The following is a 21,232-nucleotide window of genomic DNA, read 5'->3' on the forward strand; positions in this document are numbered from 1 at the left end:
GCTTCAAGCTAACGTGACCACCCTTAATATTTAAGTTGTGTCGTTTGATATGTCCAATGAAGTCTTCAGCAAGATGGCCAAACACCAGAAGCTGAAACACAAAAATGTTTCAAACCGTAGAGCCGCACGGCTATACTCTAAAATAAAATATTTGAAAAGTAATCTAGTGTGGCTATCCTCTTAAACGTATAGCCGCACGGCTATACTGTATAAATATAATGAAATAAATATATAGCCTGACGGCTATACTCGATCTTAAATGTACAGCCGCCTGGCTATGCTCTATAAACATAATATAGTACAGCCGGCCGGAAAATTTATTTACTATTTATTAAGTAATATAATTCGTGAAGTTAATTAAAATATTTAACACTAATTATTCACTAAAGAAATCATAATTAAAGTATAATTACTATTTTAACTAATTAAATAAGGCAAAGGATATTATTTAATTACTAAAAATAAAATTGAAAAAAATTAATTAACCTAAACATAGTAAGTTTATATTTATTTTTAAAAGATAAACTTCTCCTGACGAAATTTTGTCGGCACATTTGCTGTACTAGAGGTCTAATCTGGCAAATATTTGCTAGCATATAACTGTGAGAGGTTTTTTTGTTTGTTTTAGTTTTTAAAATATAAATTTAGTTTCTTTAGTTTTGTTTTTTTCCCAACTTCTTTAATTTAATATGTGTAATTAATATCTTAGCTATTTTGAATTACTTTGATTAATAATTATGTTTTAATTATTATTTCTTTAGTGAATATTTAAACATATTACTGATTTCATAAATGACTTAATAAATAGTAACTAATTATTTTAAACCTAATCTCATTCAAATTTAAATTGGAAGGATATGTCTTATTTTCGTGTTCTTAATTAAAAATTTTCCAGAGCCCAAATAGGAAGAAACGTAGAAAAGGATTAGGTTTCTCCCTAGACCAAGACTTTCTCCTATATGACCTAAAATAGAACCCCAGATCCAAATAACACAGAGAATTGGATCGATGGAACCAATTGTATGGGGCAAGGCTCCCGAAGAAATCATATACGAAATCTTGGTAAGGTTACCCGTCAAATCTCTACTTGGGTGCACGGCAGTATGCAAGTCATGGAGTTGTATGATCAAAAGCCCTACCTTCATCCACACCCATCTGAACAACCGATTAATCGAATCCAACCATCGAAACAACGACGGCGTTCAACTCCTCCTTCACAATCCTGAATTTGAGCTTTACTCATTATACAGGGATGACGACGACCCCCGTGCATCATCATCTACGCTTAGGGAGTATACCGATCTTGACAATCCATACCAAGTTTACGCCGAACGCACCAGAAGCCGTACCTGGGGATCCGAGTTTGTCGGAACTTGTAACGGACTCGTGTGCCTTGCTGCGGAAGACATTGACTTGACTACATTAGTTTGGAACCCTAGCATCAGAAAGTTTGTGGTTTTGCCCAAGTCTGGTGTTACCTTTTGTCATGGACATGGTCGAGAAGCAAGATGCGCCTTTGGCTACGACAGGCGTGCCAATGACTATAAGGTCTTACGAAGAGTGTCTTGTTTTCAAGAAGGCAAATTTATCTCATGTCAATATGAGATTTGGTCGTTAGCCAAGGGCTCTTGGAAGACTCTCAATACTGGTAATGATCGTCATCGTCATGAACGTGACATTGAACAACGGGACTTTGATGCTGGTCATCCGCCTGCTTTTGTCAATGGTGCTCTGCATTGGGTTCAAGTCAACGTGAACACCGGGAATATTTCCGTTGGGTCGTTCGATATGTCCGATGAAGTATTCAGCAAGATAACCATACCACCGGAAGCTGAAACACAAAAATGTTTCGATTCTGATCCACATTGCGTGGTGTCGAGGTACAGAGAGTCCCTTGCATTTTTCGAAAGCTCTGAGGAGAGGAGAGAAAGTGTTGGTTGTGGTTGGCTTCTTCACATGACCATGTGGGTGATGAAAGAGTATGGTGTGGCCAAATCATGGGATAAACTATTTGCAATATGCCTGGAAGGGAGTATATGTAGACTGGTTGGTTGTAGAAAAAGTGGTGATGAAGTTGTGCTCAAACTGATTGTTGATAACGTTCAATATCGGTCTGTGAACTCTAAGACCAAACAAGTTAAGAATTTGCAAATTAAAGGATCGTGCCGTTACTCGGTCATGGATGCTTTTACTGAAAGCCTTGTCTTGCTTGACCAGCCTAATGTATTTACATACTAAAAGCAACAACATGATGTATAATTTTATTTGAGTTAGAACTTGCTTTTCACTTATTATGTGTTCTGTTTTCTTATGCTAATTTCTAAAGTTTAAGGTTTTCTTTTTCGTTATGTTGAAAAAGATCAACAACAAATCCCCAATTTTGTTGTATTACATGGAAAATTAATGGCGGCTAATGATTTGATTTCCCAACCGATACATATGAACAATACTGTTTTTATAACAACAACAAACTACTAATGGAATATTGAGAAACATTTGCAATGCGAACTGATCTACATATTTCATCAATTAAAAGTACCTAACCAAACTATATTACAGTTTAAATTTAAGGGGGTAGGAACATCAGAACTCAAATTAAACAGCTGATGAAGGAGGGCCTGTCCTTGAGACCACGAATCCAGGTTTGAGCATTGCCGGATCGCTGCATTCGTCGGTATATACATAAGCCAATCCACCATGACTGGTCACATCCATTCCTGCCATCTCCTCCTCTGATGAAATCCTCAAGAGCTTCAACTTGTGCAGCAAGAAAAACAATGTTCCCATTGTCAAGCTCACAAACCCTACAATCACCACAATCTGAACCAAATGTGCAGCCAAGAGCTTTCCGCCTCCTCCCATCAAAAGCCCATATGGCCTGTTTGGTTGCCCTGAATAGACTTCACCCACATAAGCCTTTTTGGCAAACAATGCAGTGAATATAATTCCCCATGAGCCACACCCTCCATGAAGCTGTGCTGCTTCCAATGGATCATCATACTTCAACTTCTCAGCAAGCTTGTTGCATCCCATCAAAACCCAAGCTGCCACAAACCCACAAATGATTGCAGCCCAAGGATCAACAACTGAGCAACCAGAGGTGATTGCTGCAAACCCACCAAGCAAGCCATTGCAAACGTCGGTGAGGTTCCAATGACCGGAGAGCAAGCGCTTCCCGAAGAGAGTAGTCAGTGCTGCTGAGCATCCAGCCATTGTGGTTGTCACTGCAGTTCTTCCTATTGCACTCCATTGTCCATAATAGGATCCACTCTCCCCATAGGGCTTGAGAATGTTGAGGAATGAGCCTGCATTGAAGCCATACCAACCAAACCAAAGCAGAAATGTCCCCAAAACAACCAATGTGCCGCTATGTCCACGCAAAGCCACAGACCTACCTTCATGATCGAACCGGCCTATGCGTGGGCCTTCAATAAGAGCACCCCACAAGCCTGCTATGCCTCCAACCAAGTGAACAACACCAGAGCCTGCAAAATCAATGACCCCAGAACCAAATAAAAGATTGTCAGCACGAGCAGGGCTTGCCCATCCATCAGCAGACCAAAACCAATGAGAAACAATGGGGTAGACAAAGCCAGTCAAGAAAGATGAATAGATCAAGTATGCAACGAATTGGGTTCTTTCAGCAATGGAACCACTTGTGATTCCAGCAGCTGCAATGGCAAAAGCCCATTGATAAAGAAAGTAACCGTAATCGAAAGACTGAGAAGGAAACTTGTTAAGGCCAAAGAAGTGTTGGCCTATGAAGCCATTGGAGGGGGTGCCAAAGGCCAAGGCAAAACCAAAAAGGTAGTAGAAGAGGCCGCCCGTGGCAGCGTCAAGGACATTGGTGAGCATTATGTTCATGGTGTTCTTGGCACGAACAGAGCCGGCACAGAGCATGGCAAAGCCGAGCTGCATCGCGAAAACAAGGTAGGCAGAGAAGAGAAGGTAGGTGTTGTCAACAGCATAGGCTGTGTCAACAAACTTGTTCGAAACGGCATCAAAGCGGCCGCAGATGTATTGGGCGGCTGCGGTGGCATTGGCAGCTGCACCCAAAAGGGGTTGGAGGTCAGAGGCTGAGCAAGAGATAGCAGCCATGGGAGAGACTAGAGGAGGAAGACGGGAATGTGGAGAGGTGGAGAATCTGAAGGCTATTTATTGTGACAAAAAGATCCCAAGATATTCCAGAGGTGGATGGCCAAGAATTAGGAGAATCTAATAGATTCCGTAGTGAAATAGAAGACAAGTGGAGACCAAATACGCTTAGGTCCGTAATTCCATAACTGATTTTCCTCCTATTTTGGAGATCAGAAACTGTAAAGCTGTTACATTCTGTACTATATAACACCACGTGAGAAATTTAACCAAGCTAAATGAACGTTTCAAATTTTCCTCCAATCAGTGAATATTCCATGCCTGATTGGTCAATTGCTATTAAAGTGTAAAGTAAAAACAAGGAAAAGTCTCAACCATAAGATGATAAAACAATCAGGAAACATACTTGATTTTAAAAAAATTTCTATATTGGGGTCTTCATGTTTTTGGTACATGCACTAGCTCAACTAATAATAATACAAAAATTTGGAAAGCTATCTCAATTGTACAACCTTGTGACTTCGCAGTGTTGCCATCACCACAAGCATTCTTGTATCACTAGTTTTGACTCGTATCGTAATAGACATCGCCCATCTTCAAGAGATAACCAACCAGCAACTCAAGGTGGAGGAGCCCATTTCCCAGCTTTGAACTCTTTATAGAAGCTGGAACGTTTAGAAACAACAAAAAACACTGTCCGGGAAAAACCAAACAATTGTCATAAGAAAAAAAATGAAAGGAATGAAACTGATACGACAGTAACTGTGCGCTGAAGACAGACCTGGGATCCCTCGAATAACAAATTTAGGTTCTTTCAGAACATCATGAAGTGCTCTTTTCTCATTTACTTTCACCCATTTAGAGGAACCTTTGCCTGACGAACATCAGATAAAGAAAGTTCAGATAAACTTGTCAAGAAAACGAAATCCTGGGAAAAATGGGCTCAAGTAATGTTTCTTTGCAATTAGTGATAGTTTAAAAAATGGAACAGTTTTTCAAGCCGAAAGAAGTAATGTACAAAATATAGTTGGCAACAGAACTCAGTAAATACACCCCAAGACACGGATAGAGCCAGTTAAAATTAGGTCATGGGTGTAAATTACATATGACTATAATAAACTTTAATCATATTGAATGTAAGACCTGGCTTTCTGCACCAACAATCATGTGTATAGGAGAAACTAAATTGTCCATGATCAGAGGCCACCAACAAATGACTTTTCATAGATTAAACCATATACATGTGCACGCACAACCATAATTAAGATGAATTTTACTATAGTGCATCATGAAACATATCCAGCCTAATAGTTGAATGCTCAAATGGATAATCAACAAATTACTGGTAAGGAAAGCAAAAGATGGTGTAGTGTCACTTGGCACAAGAAATGTAGGAAAAAGAAACTTGAAGACACCCTACCTGCTGAGCTGCCATCATTAGAATTCTTATTTGCATCCTTTTCCTCATCACCGATGTTTTCCACATGAGAAGCTGCAGTGCCCTCTAAGAGACAATGAAGAATCTTTGTTTTGACAGAGAAACTCCTGGACTTGCATTATAAATCAAGGACAGAGAAATTTGAAAATGCACAGTTAATTTCATCTTTAAAGATACAGAAAATTATTCCTTACTGACATACCCACGAAGATATGGAGATAACTAACTAGGTTTATACAAGTTCATTCATACACCTCTTTTCCTACTCTTTGATGCATGGGCATTCACAGGAATACCCAGCATGCTCTATTAGTTACACTTTCCCTTCAATTAACCACATTGCAATACAAAGGAAAAGTTTGGAATTTCAACAAGCCAGTTGTGATCTCATGTCCTAACAATTGGAAACTAAGCGAACCAAATATCCAATCACAATCCCGCAGCATGCATACTAAAGTCCAAGAAAAATAAACTCAAAAGAGTGGATAGCAGCACCCTAGAATCAGATAATGCGTTTATGTCAACTCATGGCTCATGCCACAACATCCAGTTCTACAGATTTAATAATTATCATCGCTTCCTGTAGATGATATGGTCAACCTCCTGAGACTTAGCCAATTACTCTCAGAAGTCAAATATGATGCAAGCAATCCAAAATATAGATGAACTTGCTCATTTTCCTTTGCTAGAGAAGTTCAATAATGCAGAATATTAAGAAGATTCTTCAGAAAGCAACTTCCTTTTAATATTGAGTATATGTAAACCAAATTACAACAAAATAAAATGACCTACTTCATAGTATAATTCAACAGCTTCACGAGTGTAATTGTGTTCCTGATCCCATGACAAAGGTGGGCAGTTTTCTGAAAACATGTTTGAAAGCTCCGGAAAACACAAAATGCACATATATCCAAAAGCATTGGATGCTACATAGAAAACTCATAGGCAATTCAACTTTAAAATATAACAGAACACTTTAAAAGAAGGATATCATGTCCAGATTAGCTGACAACATTTCAGTCTCACAGAAATCCTCAATGAAGTCACTGGACATAACCTCTGCATACAGCAGAAGAACTGGCCAACGAAGAATATTATTCTTATCTAATACAGGCTTTCTTAATCCTGTAAGTCCTTGATACATTGCCTTCCCAATTTTCAGCCCTCTACTTTCGATCGCGGAAACAAGGTCATGCATAGTTTCAACAAAGAAATAAACATTAGCCTGAGAACAATCACAAACAGTTCATTCATAATTGTATCATTCCATTAGTAATATAATCAAACCTTAGCCTCTGTTGGAAACTTGAGCCTCACGCTGTTCATGTTCCATCTTCTTTGACTCAATTTGCCTTAACAGCTTCTTTAGCTCTTCGTTACTTGGGTCATGCTTAAGCCCATTTTGGCAATGCAAAGTTGATTCAAGCAACAAGTTCAATGCAAAATACGCTTTGGCAGCTCGGTACAAAGCCTATCATCAAAACCCATATCGCTTAAATAAATAATAAAAAAGACTAAATATTCAAACAAAGCCCAGCTGAGAACAATAACATGGTAAAAATTTGAACACCTTGACATTAGTGGAACAGAGCTTAATTTAGTCCTCAGCATCAGTAAGAGCACGTCTGTAGTTACCAAGTAAAAGATTAACATGGGCCCTATTGGAAAAGAGAATAGAGGTGTCACCGTGTCAGAGTCACTCAAAGCTTGCTGATTTATTGCTCTCGTGTACCAATCTATGGCATCAGCGAAGTGCTTTTTGCCCATCTTCACATACTGGTTACCCTGTCCTGCGAAACCCAACCAAAAAAAATATATGTAAAAACAAAGACAGTATAATCCTATCAAGTGGTTTTTTTTTTTGTTTTTTTTTGGTGAGGACCTTTTCTATTGAAAGTGGCAATAGTATATTAAACTCACACACACAACAAGAATGCTAAGACTCGAACCCAAGACCTTGCCTGAGGGAATAAATACTTCAAACCACTATACTAGTGGGTCCTTTGCCCTATCAAGTGCTTTTAATGTGTGAGAGAGAGAAAACCTTGAGTTCAATAGCAGTATTTTCTTTGAGAGCGGCTATGGCATCGAGGTCATCTCTTTCGCTTTCAGTTTGGGGTTCAGACCCCTTTTCCATCCATCAATATTGCCATTGCTTCTTCGAATTCGCTTCTTTTCTAGTTCTGCTGCTGGCAGAGTATTGCTAGAACCTTACGCAGAAGCTGGGACTTGCATACTGGTAATGTACAAAGAGCAAAATATGATTGCGAATGCGTTTGCCGGGCTGAGTTTATGTTTTCCTATAGGCCTTTTATGTCTGGATTCTCAAGATACATTTTAGTGTAGTTTATGTTTTGGGCCTTTGGCTCCGCAATTGAAGTCATAACCTTTACCCATGGGCCCTCTCACACATGTTTTGTTAGAGAAAAAATAATAATTGAACCTGCTCATCAACACAGAAGATTTTGGATGAGAAAGCTAAGTTCAAACATCATCTCCTGCCAACATGTATGGAAGAAATGTTGAAAGGACCCGTTTCAAATTTTTTGAAATCCGAGACGAATTCTATGGAAATTCTGACATCACCTCGATGCTGGCCCACTTACTCAAGACCGAGACTTTCTACTGAAAATTTGGCAGAGTCTCCTTGTAATTTGAACAATCCCAAAAATTTCAACATGCATAAAACACATTTAATAACTCAACATGCAACACGTACAATATAATTTCAATTGGATGATTATCAATTGTTTGATGAACTAAGGGTTAACAATTATTTATGAGTGTGTCAAACATTATTTATCACAAGTCATCAACCAAATTAAACTCGTTGTTTTGAAAATTTCACATATCCTATAAAATATGTAGGTTTTAATTTATCCTAAGCTAGTGCAAAAATATAGTGAATCCTTTTAATTGCAAAATGGGTGAGTGAGAAGTTTCTTGTAAGGATAAATTAAAAATAAAAGTGGGTGAAATGAATGATGCATATATTTTCACCAAATTAGACATAACACCATCTCTTCTTAGTACAAATGTTGAAAGTAGACCGAACCTTGATATCATGCAAGTCAAAGCCATGAGGCTTTAGAAAAAGCTAAGTAGAAAAGTGAAAGCCATTATTGATAATATCCCGTTGGCGTCTGTTTACGCGTAACAATACCACCATCACATTAATCGCAACCAACGCAAGCCTTTTGTGGTTTTTCTTTGTAGCAAGGAAAAAGTATGCTAATTTTTAGCTGTTTGCAGCACGTCTCTCTTCCTATCCTCAAGCTTTGTTTGCATGCTTTTTTCTTTTTGTCGTTCAGCATGTTTGCTTGAACTTCACTGCTTGCATCCCTTTTGGCCTCGGTTGTTTTCTGTGGCTTGAACAAAAAAAAGAAGAAGCAAAACTACACAGGCAACATGACCAAGCATGAAGCTACTTGAAACCAAATCGCTAGAAGAGCAATGTGCAGGACTGATGTATACCATAATTCAAACTTTAGAACAAGAGGATTAAAGTTAACTAGTGTAATTCAAACTTTAGAATAACTGAAGGAATCAGCAATGGCATCTCTCTTGAATGGATCCACCCCATACCAATTAATTAATAAGTATGCATAGATGATAGAGCTATTGAATTTATACGTCACTACTAAAAAGGCTCAAAAGGCATTGAGGTTCCTTTTGCCTTTTTTGGGGACTGAAAACAATGCTTATTATAATATTAGGAAAAGTTTTAAATCAATGTCTTTTGAAAGGATTTTCATTTGGCGTCCCTTATAATAATTTTCTAGCATAGGAGGGGAGGCATCCCAGTTGTATCTTGTGACATTATCCTTTCTTCTTCTTGCTCATCTCTTTGTCGAATTTTAGTCTTTTCTTGCTCTTGAATAATAATCCACTCTCTTGGTCTCCATTTCTTTTTTTCTCCCCTATGTATTTTTCTAAGAGAATGAAGTAGGCGTTGTCATATTGTCATAAAATTGGTCTTTGCCATAAAGCTGTGAACTTGTCTTCTTCTACTAATATTGGAGTGGATATTGTTTTCTTGGAATAATCTACCATCCATTTAGGATGATACTTGAATTAATTCTTGCCGACAATGCAGAAATGTGAATGATCGACCAACGTACTATTTTCTGGTTCATTGAGACAACTTGTTCAATCTGAGCATACCATGGAATTAAGTTTTGTGGATTGTCCATCAATGTGAATGATCGGCCGACTATATTATCTGATTCATTGAGGATGACGCAATCTAAGCTCCCATGTTATCCACAAAACTTAATCACAGCAAGTTGATGAATTGTGCACCGTATTTGTTTCGCTATGTATTTAACCCAGAAAAGAAGATGTATGCATCCATTGGTAGGTAAAGAATTACATAAAATATTCTTCAAACAAAGATACTCCTTCTACAAGTATCTATATATTTGTTTCGATCGCTATATATATTTCTCCAAAACTTAGAACAATTCATCCCACAAAATCAAAAAAGCAAACCTTAGCTTAACATTCATCTCATCTTTCTTCTCTATTTTCAGCATGAAAGCAATCTCTTATAACTTTGGGCAGGGTTTCAACACAACTGTAAAATTTGTGGGGTTTTTGTGCTTCGTGAATCTGATTTTGCAGGTTAATTCCAACCCTACTGCAGCTCCTATGAAGCAGCCTAATCCCGATTTTGCAGCCAATGATCATTACTTCTTGCCCAAAGATAGTGGTCTCGTTCCACCTCCCGGCCCTGATCCATGTATCCCACGAGTCGGTAAGAATGTCCATTGCAACTAATTAATTTATTAGGTTTTTTTTATTATAAATAAACTCATTTTAACATCACATAATATTACAACAATATAATCTTAATTTATTAGCTAATTAGTTGTCGGATTAACAGTAATTCTATTTGATTATTGGTTTATTAATTTGTTGCAATGTTACAGCGGGTAAAAGATCATGGCCCGAGTTGGTCGGCGAAATTGGGGAAGCTGCAGCGATGAAGATAGAGCGAGAGAACCCTAATGTTGGAGCGATCATTCTTGTGGAAGGCACTCCAAGTCCAACAAAGGACCTCAACTGTGACAAAGTTCGGGTCTGGATCGATCAAAACGGCGTCGTGACAAGGGTCCCTAGTGTACGCAACTAAAAAGAATTCACTAGAACTTTTTCAATGAATAATGCATGGTATGTTAATTATAACGTGCATGAGCACGAGCACCCCTTTGACTCTGGCGACTTTATCTTATGGCGCCATTGGTTAAAGTCTTCGTCGTTGTGTGACGGTTGGAATGTAAAAACAATAACATAGTTATATAAAACCTTATTCGCATATGTATCCTCCATTTTCTTCATCACCTCAACTGTTACTTGTTTGTCCCCCAAAGATTTGAATAAACTCATTGCATTACAAGAAAGATTATCTTTGCCATCTCTTTTATATGACCATTTTTTGGATTTATATCATTAAAAGAAGCATTTAATCAGCTTATTTTTTTAGCATGATATTTTGACTTCTCTCAATACTCATATAAATTTTATGTGTGAGTAGAATATACGTTGCACAAAATGAATGGAAAGGCAAGAAGGAATTGTAGTTAGCATTCTGCTATTATATATTTTCCCAATAACAATCCCGCTCACCTAAGGATTTAAAAATGAGGTCATGTGAGGTCATCTTTAATAAAAGCCCTTAAATTAATCTAATGACACGTATAGTTAATGATCTTAACCCTCACTCATGCTCCTCTTTTTACTCAAATAAACTCTTTAAATTTGCAAAACTAAAAAGAAAAAGGAATACATGTGTATATGCATTTCTGCTACATGTATGTATTGACGAATTAAGATGATTTGAAACTCCATGGCTGCAATACTTGTAGTAGAAATTTGAATGGAAGGATGAAGGTCCATTTACTAAGGCTTCTCTTTTCCTTTCCACGGACTTTTTACAAATTTCTATACATATATCACGTCGGGACATTTTGAAAAAGACCAAAGAAGAGAGAAATATTTTACATACAATTTGTGTGTTTGAGTACATACATTCCTTTTCTTTATTTAATGACTTTCGTGATACGTGCACTCGTGCTCTTGTTCTTTTGTGTTTGACAAAATAGAATCACGACAAATTGTACAATAATAGAATTTTGACGGGACCTCTTCTGTACTACAACCACTCCATCAGCAGCACTAACCATTAAAAGTCTCAACCTCAGCACTAACATAAAATCTTTGACCTAACAAGCCTATGTTTTCTTTTCTCTCAGCCACATGAAGTCTCTCATCATCTTTTTACGTAGTCACATTGGCTTTACGTTATTTCTTTTCAAGGATAAACTTGATTGTGGTTTTCAATCTATTTGCTTGGTGTGTATTTGCAACAAATAATTTGCTAAAGAAGGATAAAATGTTATTTTAAATATTTGGGTGTATATGTATTTTTGCTACATGTATTGACAAATTAAAGTGATTTGAAACTCCAAGGCTGCAATACCTGTTTTATTTTTCTAGCAATGCAATATTTGTTTGATGTTTGACAATGTGTGTTTAATTTGGTGTTTATTTATATATTGCTTTAAGAAAAACAAGTTTATGTCAAGTGATGAGAAGTATGGTAAGAATCCACCTCGAGTTAAACCAAATAACAGGATTCATCATGCAAGTTAAAGAAAATCTAGCTGATGTTATTTAGATTCTATAAGATCCACAAATGGCATGTCGTAGGATCAACAACTTTATTAGACGACATTTGGCTTTAGACGACATGCATTTTTAAGTTGCTAGAACCTACGCAGAAGCTGGGATATGCAGAAGGCAGAACCTTACGCCGAGCAAAATTTGCGAATGGGTTTGCTGTGCTGAGTTTATGTTTTCCTACAGGCCCTTTATGTCATTTGGATTCTCAAGAACAATTTTAGTGTAGTTTTTGTTTTGGGCCTTTGGCTCCGCAATTGAAGTCATAACCTTTACCCATTGGCTATATGTGCAACTTCATTACTACAAACCCAAATAACTTTTTTTCGTTTTTCTTATTACACAATCGAGACACCTTTAACTACTTGAGCTACAATCCTCGTAAAATGATGACTTTTCGTTGGACCCAAAAAGAAATAAACTCTCATTTTCATTGGGTTTTAGTACTAGATATGCCGACATGTTTTGTTAGAAAAAAAATAATAACTGAACTTGCTCTTCACCACAGAAGATTTCGATGTGAAAGCTAAGTTCAAACATCATCTCCCGCAAAACATTTATGGAGCAGATGTTAACCTCTGATTTCTTTTACTGCTGGTAGTCTGCTGTAATATCTATTAACAACCAATGTCAAACTTGTTTAGGTTAATCAATCGGGAACCAACATTCATTTGTGCCACCAGAAGAACCAAAACTACACAGGCAACATGACCAAGCATGAAGCTACTTGAAACCGAACCGCTAAGAGCAATGTGCAGAAGCAGAACTGATGTATACCATAATTTTAACCATATAGGACCACCCATGAGTACCAACCTACAAACCACCTAATTGGTATCGATGCCGCAACACAGGGACAAGTATGATTTAACATTGTCAGACTTGTAAACTGACTTTGCCCTTGCAACCGGTCATCCTTAGATTGCGCAGGAGATCAATCACTGGAACATTCCTCAATTTGAGTTGCCAACATACGTTCCTTTCTAAGTACATGTTCATTTAGCAACACGGCCCATTAATAAAAAAATCACTGGTGACAGAAGAACACAGCTAAACTAGTGAACAAATGACGGCACGGTTATGCCTCTACCAATTGGGCAAAATATAATAAGCAGATGCTTCGAGGTTATTTTTGAGTATTTCAATGTCTTCAATTCAACTGTGTGGGTTGGGTGAGTCACCAATGATGTCCCATTGAAAATCTCACTTTTTTGTTTTAGAGTAAGAGGATTAAAGTAGAGTAATTCAAACTTTAGAATAACTGAAGGAATCAGCAATGGCATCTCTCTTGAATAGATCCACCCATGCAAGAAAGCAATTTCCGTAGGACACAATTTCCCCCTAAGAAAGCAATTTCGGTTTTCAAGACAAGTTGTTGAACAATGTTTGTAAGCATCAAAATAGCCAAAATTGGCTTGCTTGCACGACACATCAAAGGGCCGGTCCCTTTATACCAATCGTCCTTTACATTGTTTTTCAAGCCCTTCAATTGAAAACAGAATATGCTTCTTGTTCCTATCGTCCTTTACATTGTTGTTTCATATAGATTTTGCATATCATTTCTGTATAGAAATTCAATCCTTGAAGACATCAACAATGGGAAATTGCGCTGCCCTCTCAGCTTCAGCAAGGGGTGTTTTCAAGAATAGCAAGGCTTTACCTATCGAAACCACATTCAAGCTTCCGGCTCCATTACCCAGCTGGCCACCTGGTACGTGCTACCGCCTCTAATTTAGACACACACACACACACTATATGTGTTTGATGATGATATATTTTCTCTTTGGATACATAGTTTATATGTGCTAATTAACTTAATCATACTCTTTTACTTAAACATTAATTTATCCTTAATTATACCATGTTTCAGGTGATGGGTTCGCAAGTGGAAGCATCGATCTAGGTGGACTACAAGTATACCAGATATCATCTTTCACCAAAGTCTGGGCTACCCATGAGGGGGGACCAGACAACCTTGGGGCAAGCTTCTTCGAACCTTCACCCTTACCCCAAGGTTTCTATATGCTTGGTTGCTATAGCCAACCCAACAACAAACCTCTTTCAGGATGGGCCCTTGCTGCAAAATCAACAGAACATAAAGACGACCACCTTTTACTCAAGAAACCACTTGATTACACTCTCGTGTGGAACAGCGAGTCCTTGAAAAATCTAAAGAAAGATGGCGATGGCTACGTCTGGTTACCCACTCCCCCACATGGTTATGAAGCCATTGGCCATGTGGTCACCAGCTCTCCGGAGAAGCCATCTCTCGATAAAATCAGGTGCGTTCGATCTGACCTCACTGACCACTGCGAGGCTGACTCGTGGATTTGGGGACCAGGTACCGCTGGTGATGCCAATGGTTTTAATGTGTTTAGCCTCAGACCAAGCAATAGGGGGACCCAAGCTATGGGCGTACCCGCTGGCACATTCGTAGCCCTAAATGGTCTTCCTTCGTCTACTATTGCGATCGCTTGTTTGAAGAACACGCTATCTCTATCTAATTCTCATATTTACATGCCCAACCTGACTCAAATTGAGGCATTACTTGAAGTTTACTCGCCACTCATATACTTGCATCCTGACGAAGTATACCTCCCTTCTTCGGTGGGCTGGTTTTTTAGCAATGGGGCCCTTCTATACAAGAAACAAGGTGATGCAGTCGCCATCGAACCAACGGGCTCCAACCTTCCCCAAGGTGGCTCAAATGATGGCTCCTATTGGCTGGACCTACCCGTGGATAAAAGCGCCAGTGCAAGAGTGAAAAAGGGAGATCTACTCCACTATCAGGTGTATTTACACATAAAGCCCATGATGGGCTCAACATTTACGGATATAGCCATATGGGTCTTCTACCCTTTCAATGGGCCGGCGACGGCCAAAGTTGAGTTTTTCAACATCTCATTAGGGAAGATAGGCGAGCATGTTGGCGATTGGGAGCATTTGACCTTACGAGTTAGCAATTTCACAGGGGAACTGTGGAGGGTTTTCTTCTCGCAGCACAGCGGGGGCACGTGGGTGGACGCTTCCCAGCTTGAGTTTGAAAATGGAAACAAAGCAGTGGGCTATGCGTCATTGCAGGGGCATGCCTTGTATCCGAAGGCAGGGCTTGTTTTGCAAGGGAGTGGCGGAATAGGAATAAGGAATGATACAGCCAAGAGTAAGAAGGTATTGGACACTGGACAAAGCTCTTTATTAGTCTCGGCTGAGTATTTGGGGTCGGCTGTGACTGAGCCACCATGGCTCAACTACTCTAGGAAATGGGGTCCAAACATTAGTTATGACATTGCGGACGAAATCAAAACGGTGGAGAAACTTTTGCCTGGAAAGCTCAAATCTGCTTTTGATAAATTCGTAAAGAGTCTACCAAATGAAGTATTAGGGGAAGAAGGGCCTACAGGTCCCAAGATGAAGAACAGCTGGACTGGAGATGAAGTTTGACTCACACACACACTTTCCTTTAAGTTTATGTAAGGTTATTTGGGCAATATCAATTTCATCCTCTTTTGCCAGTTTAGCATGCATTCCACCTCAATGTAAAAAATAACATACAAAAGAAATAAAAGGGTGGGTAAGAGTGCAAACAGTCAAACAATATGAGGTAGAATAATTTTTGATATATTTTCATCCTTTAAAAGGAGGTATTTATAATACAAGTGTGTAAACTCTAGTAGGGTTATACAAGAAAATAAATAAACTCCTAATTACACGAGATTTGTACAAAAGAGAAAGAAATAAAATCATAGTATAATAGGAAATAAATCTCCTAAGAGAATAGGAAATAAATTCTTGGTTTCAAAAAAATATTAGTCACCCCTATAAAAATTCCTTGTTCCTTCTTTGATGTATCCTCACCACCCTTCTTAATACTTACTTTGTATTTATGGAATCATAGTTATGTATATGGGCAAATGTCAAAGTGATGAGAAGGATGGTGAGGATCCACTTTGAGTTAAAGTGGTGAGGGACCTCAAACCAAATAACAGGATTCATGCAAGTTAAAGAAAATCTAGCTAATGTTATTTAGATTCTATAAGATCCACAAATGGCATGTCATAGGATCAACAACTTTATTAGACGACATGCGTTTTTAAGTTGTTAGAACCTACGCAGAAGCTGGGATATGCAAAAGGCAGAACCTTACGCAGAGCAAAATTTGCGAATGGTATGTTTTCCTATAAGCTTTTTATGTCATTTGGATTCTCAAGGTAAATTTTAGGGTAGTTTTTTTTGGGCCTTTGGCTCGGCAATTGAAGTCATAACCCTTACCCATGGGCTATATGTGCGACTTCATTGCTACAATACAAACCCAAATAACTTTTTTTCGTAACTTTTCTTCGTTTTTCTAATTATACAATCAACAATGGAAAAGAGAAAGACGAACTTAAAATATTGGGTATGAAAGTAAATACCTTTAATTACTTGAGTTACAATGAAATGATAACTTTTTGTCGGACCCAAAAAGAAATAAACTCGTCATTGGGTTTCTAGTACTAGATATGCCGACATGTTTTGTTAGAAAAAAATAATAATTGAACTTGCTCCTCACCACAGAAGATTTCGATGAGAAAGCTAAGTTCAAACATCATCTCCTGACAACATTTATGGAGCAGATGGTTCTTTGATAACCTTTGATTTCTTTTACTTTGTAATAGATATTAACAACCAATGTCAAACTTGTTTAGGTTTATCAATCGGGAACCAACTATATTGAATATGACCATAATTTATGACCATATATCAACATTCATTTGGGCCACCAGAAGAACCAAAACTACACAGGAAACATGACCAAGCATGAAGCGACTTGAAACCGAACCGCTAGAAGAGCAATGTGCAGGACTGATGCATACCATAATTTTAACCATAAGGAATTCATAAAATAGGAGAAGATTGTGAAAAACAACCAGCCCCTATACAGCATCTCACCTAACAATACCTTTGTACACTCAGACTTCACAAGACTATACAAGACCAAAGCTCATTACACCCATAAGCCTGCAGATAACCATTTTGCTGAAACACAAATTGTGTTAAATAGCTTCTTTTAATTTGAAAGCACAAGCGAGGCTCGCTATACCCATGCAAGCTTCAGGTCTTTTGGGAAGCACGGATTCCGTCGAGACTACACCTCTGTGAGACCATTCCAAGAGGTTTCGAAATCAAACATAAGCATTCCTGGCTCTATAAAAGTAGGCTCAGGAGACAAGACATTTAGATGAGATGGCACAGAATCACTTGTTACTGCAGGAACAGACTGGTTTTCCAGTAGCCAGTTTAATTGACTGTCCAAACTGACATCAGCAATTTCATTAGACTGCTCCTTCACGAGAGATGGCACATATATAGGCTCGGTGCTTTGAATTTGAGAAGTTTCAACTGGCGGCGGCTGAAAAGGAGGCTGCTGAATTGGAGGATGTTGAATGCTTTGACTGGAATTGTCCACCCAACTATAGTTACAATCTGAAAAACCCATATCTGCGACACTTGCACATAGATTATCTTGCAAACAGATATTTTGGCTTGAATTCTGACTTTGATTCCCGTACTGATATCCACCTTGACTAGCATCCTGACTTTGATTCCCATACTGCGAGATATAGCTATCATTTTGCCTAAGATTGCCTTGATCAGGAAAATTTGTGTTAAAAACTGAATCAAAAATAGTGGCCCTAGGACTACATGTTTGGGGTTGGGAAGGCACTGTATTTCCAACGAATGTGGCCATGGGCTGGGAGGAGTTCTGATGCACGGTAGAAGGAACATTCTGCCACCTGAAGTGCTTTCTGTCACTTGATGCTGCCATGGGAGCGGAATTTCTGCCATATTGAGATGGACTGGTACAACTACTGTTATTTGCTGAACCAAATGTGGTTCGGTTTACTGGCAAGGTGCCACCAACAGCTCCTACTCTTTTGAACATTGGATGAGAAGAGACAAATTGAGGGCCTAAATTATCAATATTATGACCTCTGTTCCTCCCAACAACATTATTGCGTGCACCAACCAACTGCTTTGAAACTGAACACGGATGGGCTCGGTTCTTAGACAAAATAAATTCTGATTGGTGGCTTCTACCCGGGTTTCTGACGCTAGGCATAGTGCGACTGGTTGAGGAGCAAGCACGGATCGTAGTTGGCCTAGAGACCTGATTCTGTAATATAGAGCTAGGTGCCAACCGAATAATATTACGTGGTGGACCTTGACTAAGTTTAGGCAGAGCCGCAGGCAATTTTGGAGCTGGTGGAGAACTTTTCACTATCTTCGAATCCTTCCTCAATATTTTCCACGTCTCTTCTTTATCAGTGGCATGACAATGGCCAATGTTGGAGACTCCAGTGCCCCAATGTACACAGGGTGCCAGAGAGTCACAAACATAACAGTGACACTGCACATAAGCAAAAATAGAAATCAGAGCGGTAAACCTTCAACCTTAGACAAAGTAGGATATGCTTTGAAATTATACAAGCCATGGCTTGCATGAGTCAACTTACAAGGTCACAGTGCTTCTCATGCAGGGTAGTTTTGAAAGGAAACTTGGCACAAAGATGCCGTGGATGAGGGTAGTCTCTGCATGCTATCTGCAACCAAATTAAATAATGTCAAATAAAGATGGAAAATATAAAAAGGGTGCCTACATCTTTCCAAACAATTCAAAATAACATTGGATTCCACACTAACTGGTACTAGGATCCAACATATGAAAAATAAGTCTTAACTTAAAATATGATAAGGGGACTATCAAAGACTAAGTGGCCAAACAAACATATGCCACCAAAGAAAGCTAATCCAGAATAATCATAAATTAAAAAAATTCCCATGAGCAAAGGGAAACTTCTTCAAACCTTCGGAATTTCAACATCAAGGTCATCAAACACAATAAAAAGGGTTGTTCATTGTGAAACAACAAGAACAAGATAAAGTTCTACTGTTTCTGAAGAAAATACCATAGAAACGATATTTAGGAATAACAAAACCTCCCTTGATATGAGATCTCCCATGGACCCCAAATCAGGTTGTGACTGTTATTCATACCTTCTAGATCTAAACCAGTACCATGAGGCAGAACTACGCATCTCCATTGTAACTAACAACTTGATTTGTGCACCACTGTGAAACATTGTGTCTATTCTGTCAACAAGATGCCTTGTCACACCACAAAACCCCAGAAAATTACAGAAAACGACATGATCAATAACTACCAAAGTTGTGCTTCACTGAAAATTGGACCAAAGTCACCAAATTATGTCTAATTCATGTTGATGCATCCATAATAAATCTTTCCTTACTGAAAAAGTAAACAAGAAAAGGGGGAAAATGAGGCTTAGATTATTCTCTTTCTGCATATGACAATAACATCTAATTTGGTAAAGAGTTCTGCTTTCTTATCAGTCTGCATTAACTTCATGGCAACCAATTAAAGCAAAAACGAGGAGGAAACGAAACATAGTTCAGCTCACGCAGAAGAATAATTAAACTACAAGGCTTATTTTACAGCCTAATGCAACAGTTACCCTTCAGTTGAATTAATATCTTATAACTCCTCTAATCAAAATTAAAACAAGGTCCAGCATTTATTTCTCTTTCTCTAACTTCCACTTTTGAGTAACAAACCAACCAATGTAAATCCATCCAAAGAAAAAACAAACATTACACACTAAAAATTATCACTTTAAAAGATAAAGCCGGTTGATTTTATACCTGCCCCTTCTCCCCTACTACAAGCAACTCGTCGGAGTTGCTACCCGAATCATCCACTACCGAAACCGGCTTATCCGGGTCACCATCCAAGACAACGCAATCGTCGTCCACATCTGTCACCGGCGGTTTTGAAGACTTGGTCTTGGGCTTGATGTTGACCTCACTAATCACCACAACATCATCGGAATCGTCATCGTTTTCGTTGTCGATGCTGTCCATAAGTTCCGATATCCAATCGTAGATTGCCTCGTCTTCCTTCTCGTTCCGGCCCGATTCTTCGTCGGAGCTTATGTCGATTGGACCCGAATTCATCGCAAACAGAAATTCAAATTCACCGACTAGGGTTTGAAGGAAATCTGAAACGCTTTCTTCAACTGAAAAATTCGACGCATGAGGTATGAACAGATCATATGGGAAGCTAATGCTTGAGGCAAAGAAAAATGGGCAAGTCTTGGATTTCCTGGAAATTACTACACTGAAAACTTTTGGTTGGTTGGGAAATTTCCGTCTAAGTAGAAAGATGGGAAAAGGGCATAGGGTTTTGTGCGGGCGATATATAAATATTAGGGTTTTGAATTGGGTCGTCGAATTTTTCTGGCCGAAAAAAAAGGAATTGGATCGTCGATTTTGGCGGAGAGCTAGAGAGAGAGAAAAGAGAAAAACTGAGAGTGGGAAGTAGACTTCAAAGTCGTTTAACCTAGCCCGATGAGGGGGTTAGGGATATCGGTGGAATATATTGCGCTTCGGTTACACTTGGACATGTGGCCCAATTACGACTTCAAATGGAGTGTCGTTGATCAGGTTGGGCCATGCTTGCCTTTGTGGGGCATTTGAAGGAAGATAAAAATATGGGCTGCAAATAGTGAAGTCCTAATGGCATAATTGGGCTAGAACATGCCTATTGAACAAAAATGAAAAGTCCATTTAACTTTTTTTTAATTAATAAGGACAGCGGAAACGAACTTGATAAAAATCCGACTAAACTAAGAGTTTGTTGGTGAAAACCTGCTCTTTTTAAAAAATCAATATAATCAGATAGAGGTTATTTTTGAATGACAACGGTGGTTAGTGGTTCAAAAGATTTGTGGTCACTCACCATTGGATGTAAATTCAACGGTTCATTCACTCTTACACTCCTTTTAAGAAATTTTTTTGAACAGTTAGATTAACATCCAATAGTAGGTGACCACAATCTCTTGGACCCCTGTGGTCCAAGAGATCGAGGTTGTAGATTTTAAATGATATGATAGTAATTCTTTATATTTTTATACAAGTGATATTCAAAAATGGAAAAAATTCAAACATAGGATCTCGTAT

General features: G+C 38.5%; 6 protein-coding genes across 10 annotated transcripts; 2 read left to right on the forward strand and 4 right to left on the reverse strand.

Annotated features, from left to right (window-relative positions):
• On the forward strand, positions 1,009-2,238 carry LOC18768250 (F-box/kelch-repeat protein At3g06240). Its single transcript, XM_007199994.1, has one exon. The coding sequence runs from the start codon at positions 1,009-1,011 to the stop codon at positions 2,236-2,238; it is 1,230 nt and encodes a 409-aa protein (XP_007200056.1).
• On the reverse strand, positions 2,496-4,098 carry LOC18767114 (ammonium transporter 1 member 4). Its single transcript, XM_007200913.2, has one exon. The coding sequence runs from the start codon at positions 4,096-4,098 to the stop codon at positions 2,596-2,598; it is 1,503 nt and encodes a 500-aa protein (XP_007200975.1). The 3' UTR covers positions 2,496-2,595.
• LOC109946248 lies at positions 4,507-7,786 on the reverse strand. 5 transcript variants are annotated; one of them, XM_020569828.1, is made up of 7 exons: positions 7,578-7,786; positions 7,220-7,323; positions 6,821-7,004; positions 6,326-6,699; positions 5,516-5,640; positions 4,877-4,969; positions 4,507-4,788 (listed from the first exon to the last, which is right to left on the reverse strand). In XM_020569828.1, the coding sequence occupies exons 4-7, from the start codon at positions 6,451-6,453 to the stop codon at positions 4,715-4,717; spliced, it is 420 nt and encodes a 139-aa protein (XP_020425417.1). In that variant the 5' UTR covers positions 6,454-6,699; positions 6,821-7,004; positions 7,220-7,323; positions 7,578-7,786; the 3' UTR covers positions 4,507-4,714. The 5 variants fall into 5 exon arrangements, with proteins under 5 accessions (XP_020425417.1, XP_020425414.1, XP_020425416.1 ...); XM_020569825.1 differs by having other exon boundaries at positions 7,104-7,323; XM_020569827.1 differs by having other exon boundaries at positions 6,326-6,758; positions 6,851-7,323.
• LOC18767466 (tetratricopeptide repeat protein 4 homolog) lies at positions 6,510-7,300 on the reverse strand. Its single transcript, XM_020553596.1, has 3 exons — positions 7,220-7,300; positions 6,840-7,004; positions 6,510-6,758 (listed from the first exon to the last, which is right to left on the reverse strand). Exons 1-3 carry the CDS (start codon positions 7,298-7,300, stop codon positions 6,510-6,512), a joined length of 495 nt encoding a protein of 164 aa, XP_020409185.1.
• LOC18768137 lies at positions 13,704-15,926 on the forward strand. The gene is made up of 2 exons (XM_007201108.2): positions 13,704-13,925; positions 14,085-15,926. The coding sequence occupies exons 1-2, from the start codon at positions 13,811-13,813 to the stop codon at positions 15,653-15,655; spliced, it is 1,686 nt and encodes a 561-aa protein (XP_007201170.1). The 5' UTR covers positions 13,704-13,810; the 3' UTR covers positions 15,656-15,926.
• Positions 16,923-20,608, reverse strand: LOC18767683. The gene is made up of 3 exons (XM_007199717.2): positions 19,916-20,608; positions 18,709-18,795; positions 16,923-18,602 (listed from the first exon to the last, which is right to left on the reverse strand). The coding sequence occupies exons 1-3, from the start codon at positions 20,225-20,227 to the stop codon at positions 17,340-17,342; spliced, it is 1,662 nt and encodes a 553-aa protein (XP_007199779.1). The 5' UTR covers positions 20,228-20,608; the 3' UTR covers positions 16,923-17,339.

This window comes from Prunus persica, chromosome G8, assembly GCF_000346465.2.
Source record: "Prunus persica cultivar Lovell chromosome G8, Prunus_persica_NCBIv2, whole genome shotgun sequence".
In the NCBI taxonomy this organism is placed as follows: domain Eukaryota; kingdom Viridiplantae; phylum Streptophyta; class Magnoliopsida; order Rosales; family Rosaceae; genus Prunus; species Prunus persica.

Coding starts and splice junctions, on each gene's coding strand:
- LOC109946248 (XM_020569828.1), bottom strand. CDS start 6,453: ATGCTTTTGGATATATGTGCATTTTGTGTTTTCCGGAGCTTTCAAACA. Junction 5,641..6,325: donor CTGTTGAATTATACTATGAA/GTAGGTCATTTT, acceptor ATGCAAGTCCAG/GAGTTTCTCTGTCAAAACAA. Junction 4,789..4,876: donor TGTTATTCGAGGGATCCCAG/GTCTGTCTTCAG, acceptor TTTCCCGGACAG/TGTTTTTTGTTGTTTCTAAA.
- LOC18768250 (XM_007199994.1), top strand. CDS start 1,009: ATGGAACCAATTGTATGGGGCAAGGCTCCCGAAGAAATCATATACGAA.
- LOC18767114 (XM_007200913.2), bottom strand. CDS start 4,098: ATGGCTGCTATCTCTTGCTCAGCCTCTGACCTCCAACCCCTTTTGGGT.
- LOC18768137 (XM_007201108.2), top strand. CDS start 13,811: ATGGGAAATTGCGCTGCCCTCTCAGCTTCAGCAAGGGGTGTTTTCAAG. Junction 13,926..14,084: donor ATTACCCAGCTGGCCACCTG/GTACGTGCTACC, acceptor ACCATGTTTCAG/GTGATGGGTTCGCAAGTGGA.
- LOC18767466 (XM_020553596.1), bottom strand. CDS start 7,300: ATGGGCAAAAAGCACTTCGCTGATGCCATAGATTGGTACACGAGAGCA. Junction 7,005..7,219: donor CTTTGAGTGACTCTGACACG/GTGACACCTCTA, acceptor TTTTGATGATAG/GCTTTGTACCGAGCTGCCAA. Junction 6,759..6,839: donor ATGAACAGCGTGAGGCTCAA/GTTTCCAACAGA, acceptor GATTGTTCTCAG/GCTAATGTTTATTTCTTTGT.
- LOC18767683 (XM_007199717.2), bottom strand. CDS start 20,227: ATGAATTCGGGTCCAATCGACATAAGCTCCGACGAAGAATCGGGCCGG. Junction 18,796..19,915: donor TAGTAGGGGAGAAGGGGCAG/GTATAAAATCAA, acceptor ATTTGGTTGCAG/ATAGCATGCAGAGACTACCC. Junction 18,603..18,708: donor ATGAGAAGCACTGTGACCTT/GTAAGTTGACTC, acceptor GCTTATGTGCAG/TGTCACTGTTATGTTTGTGA.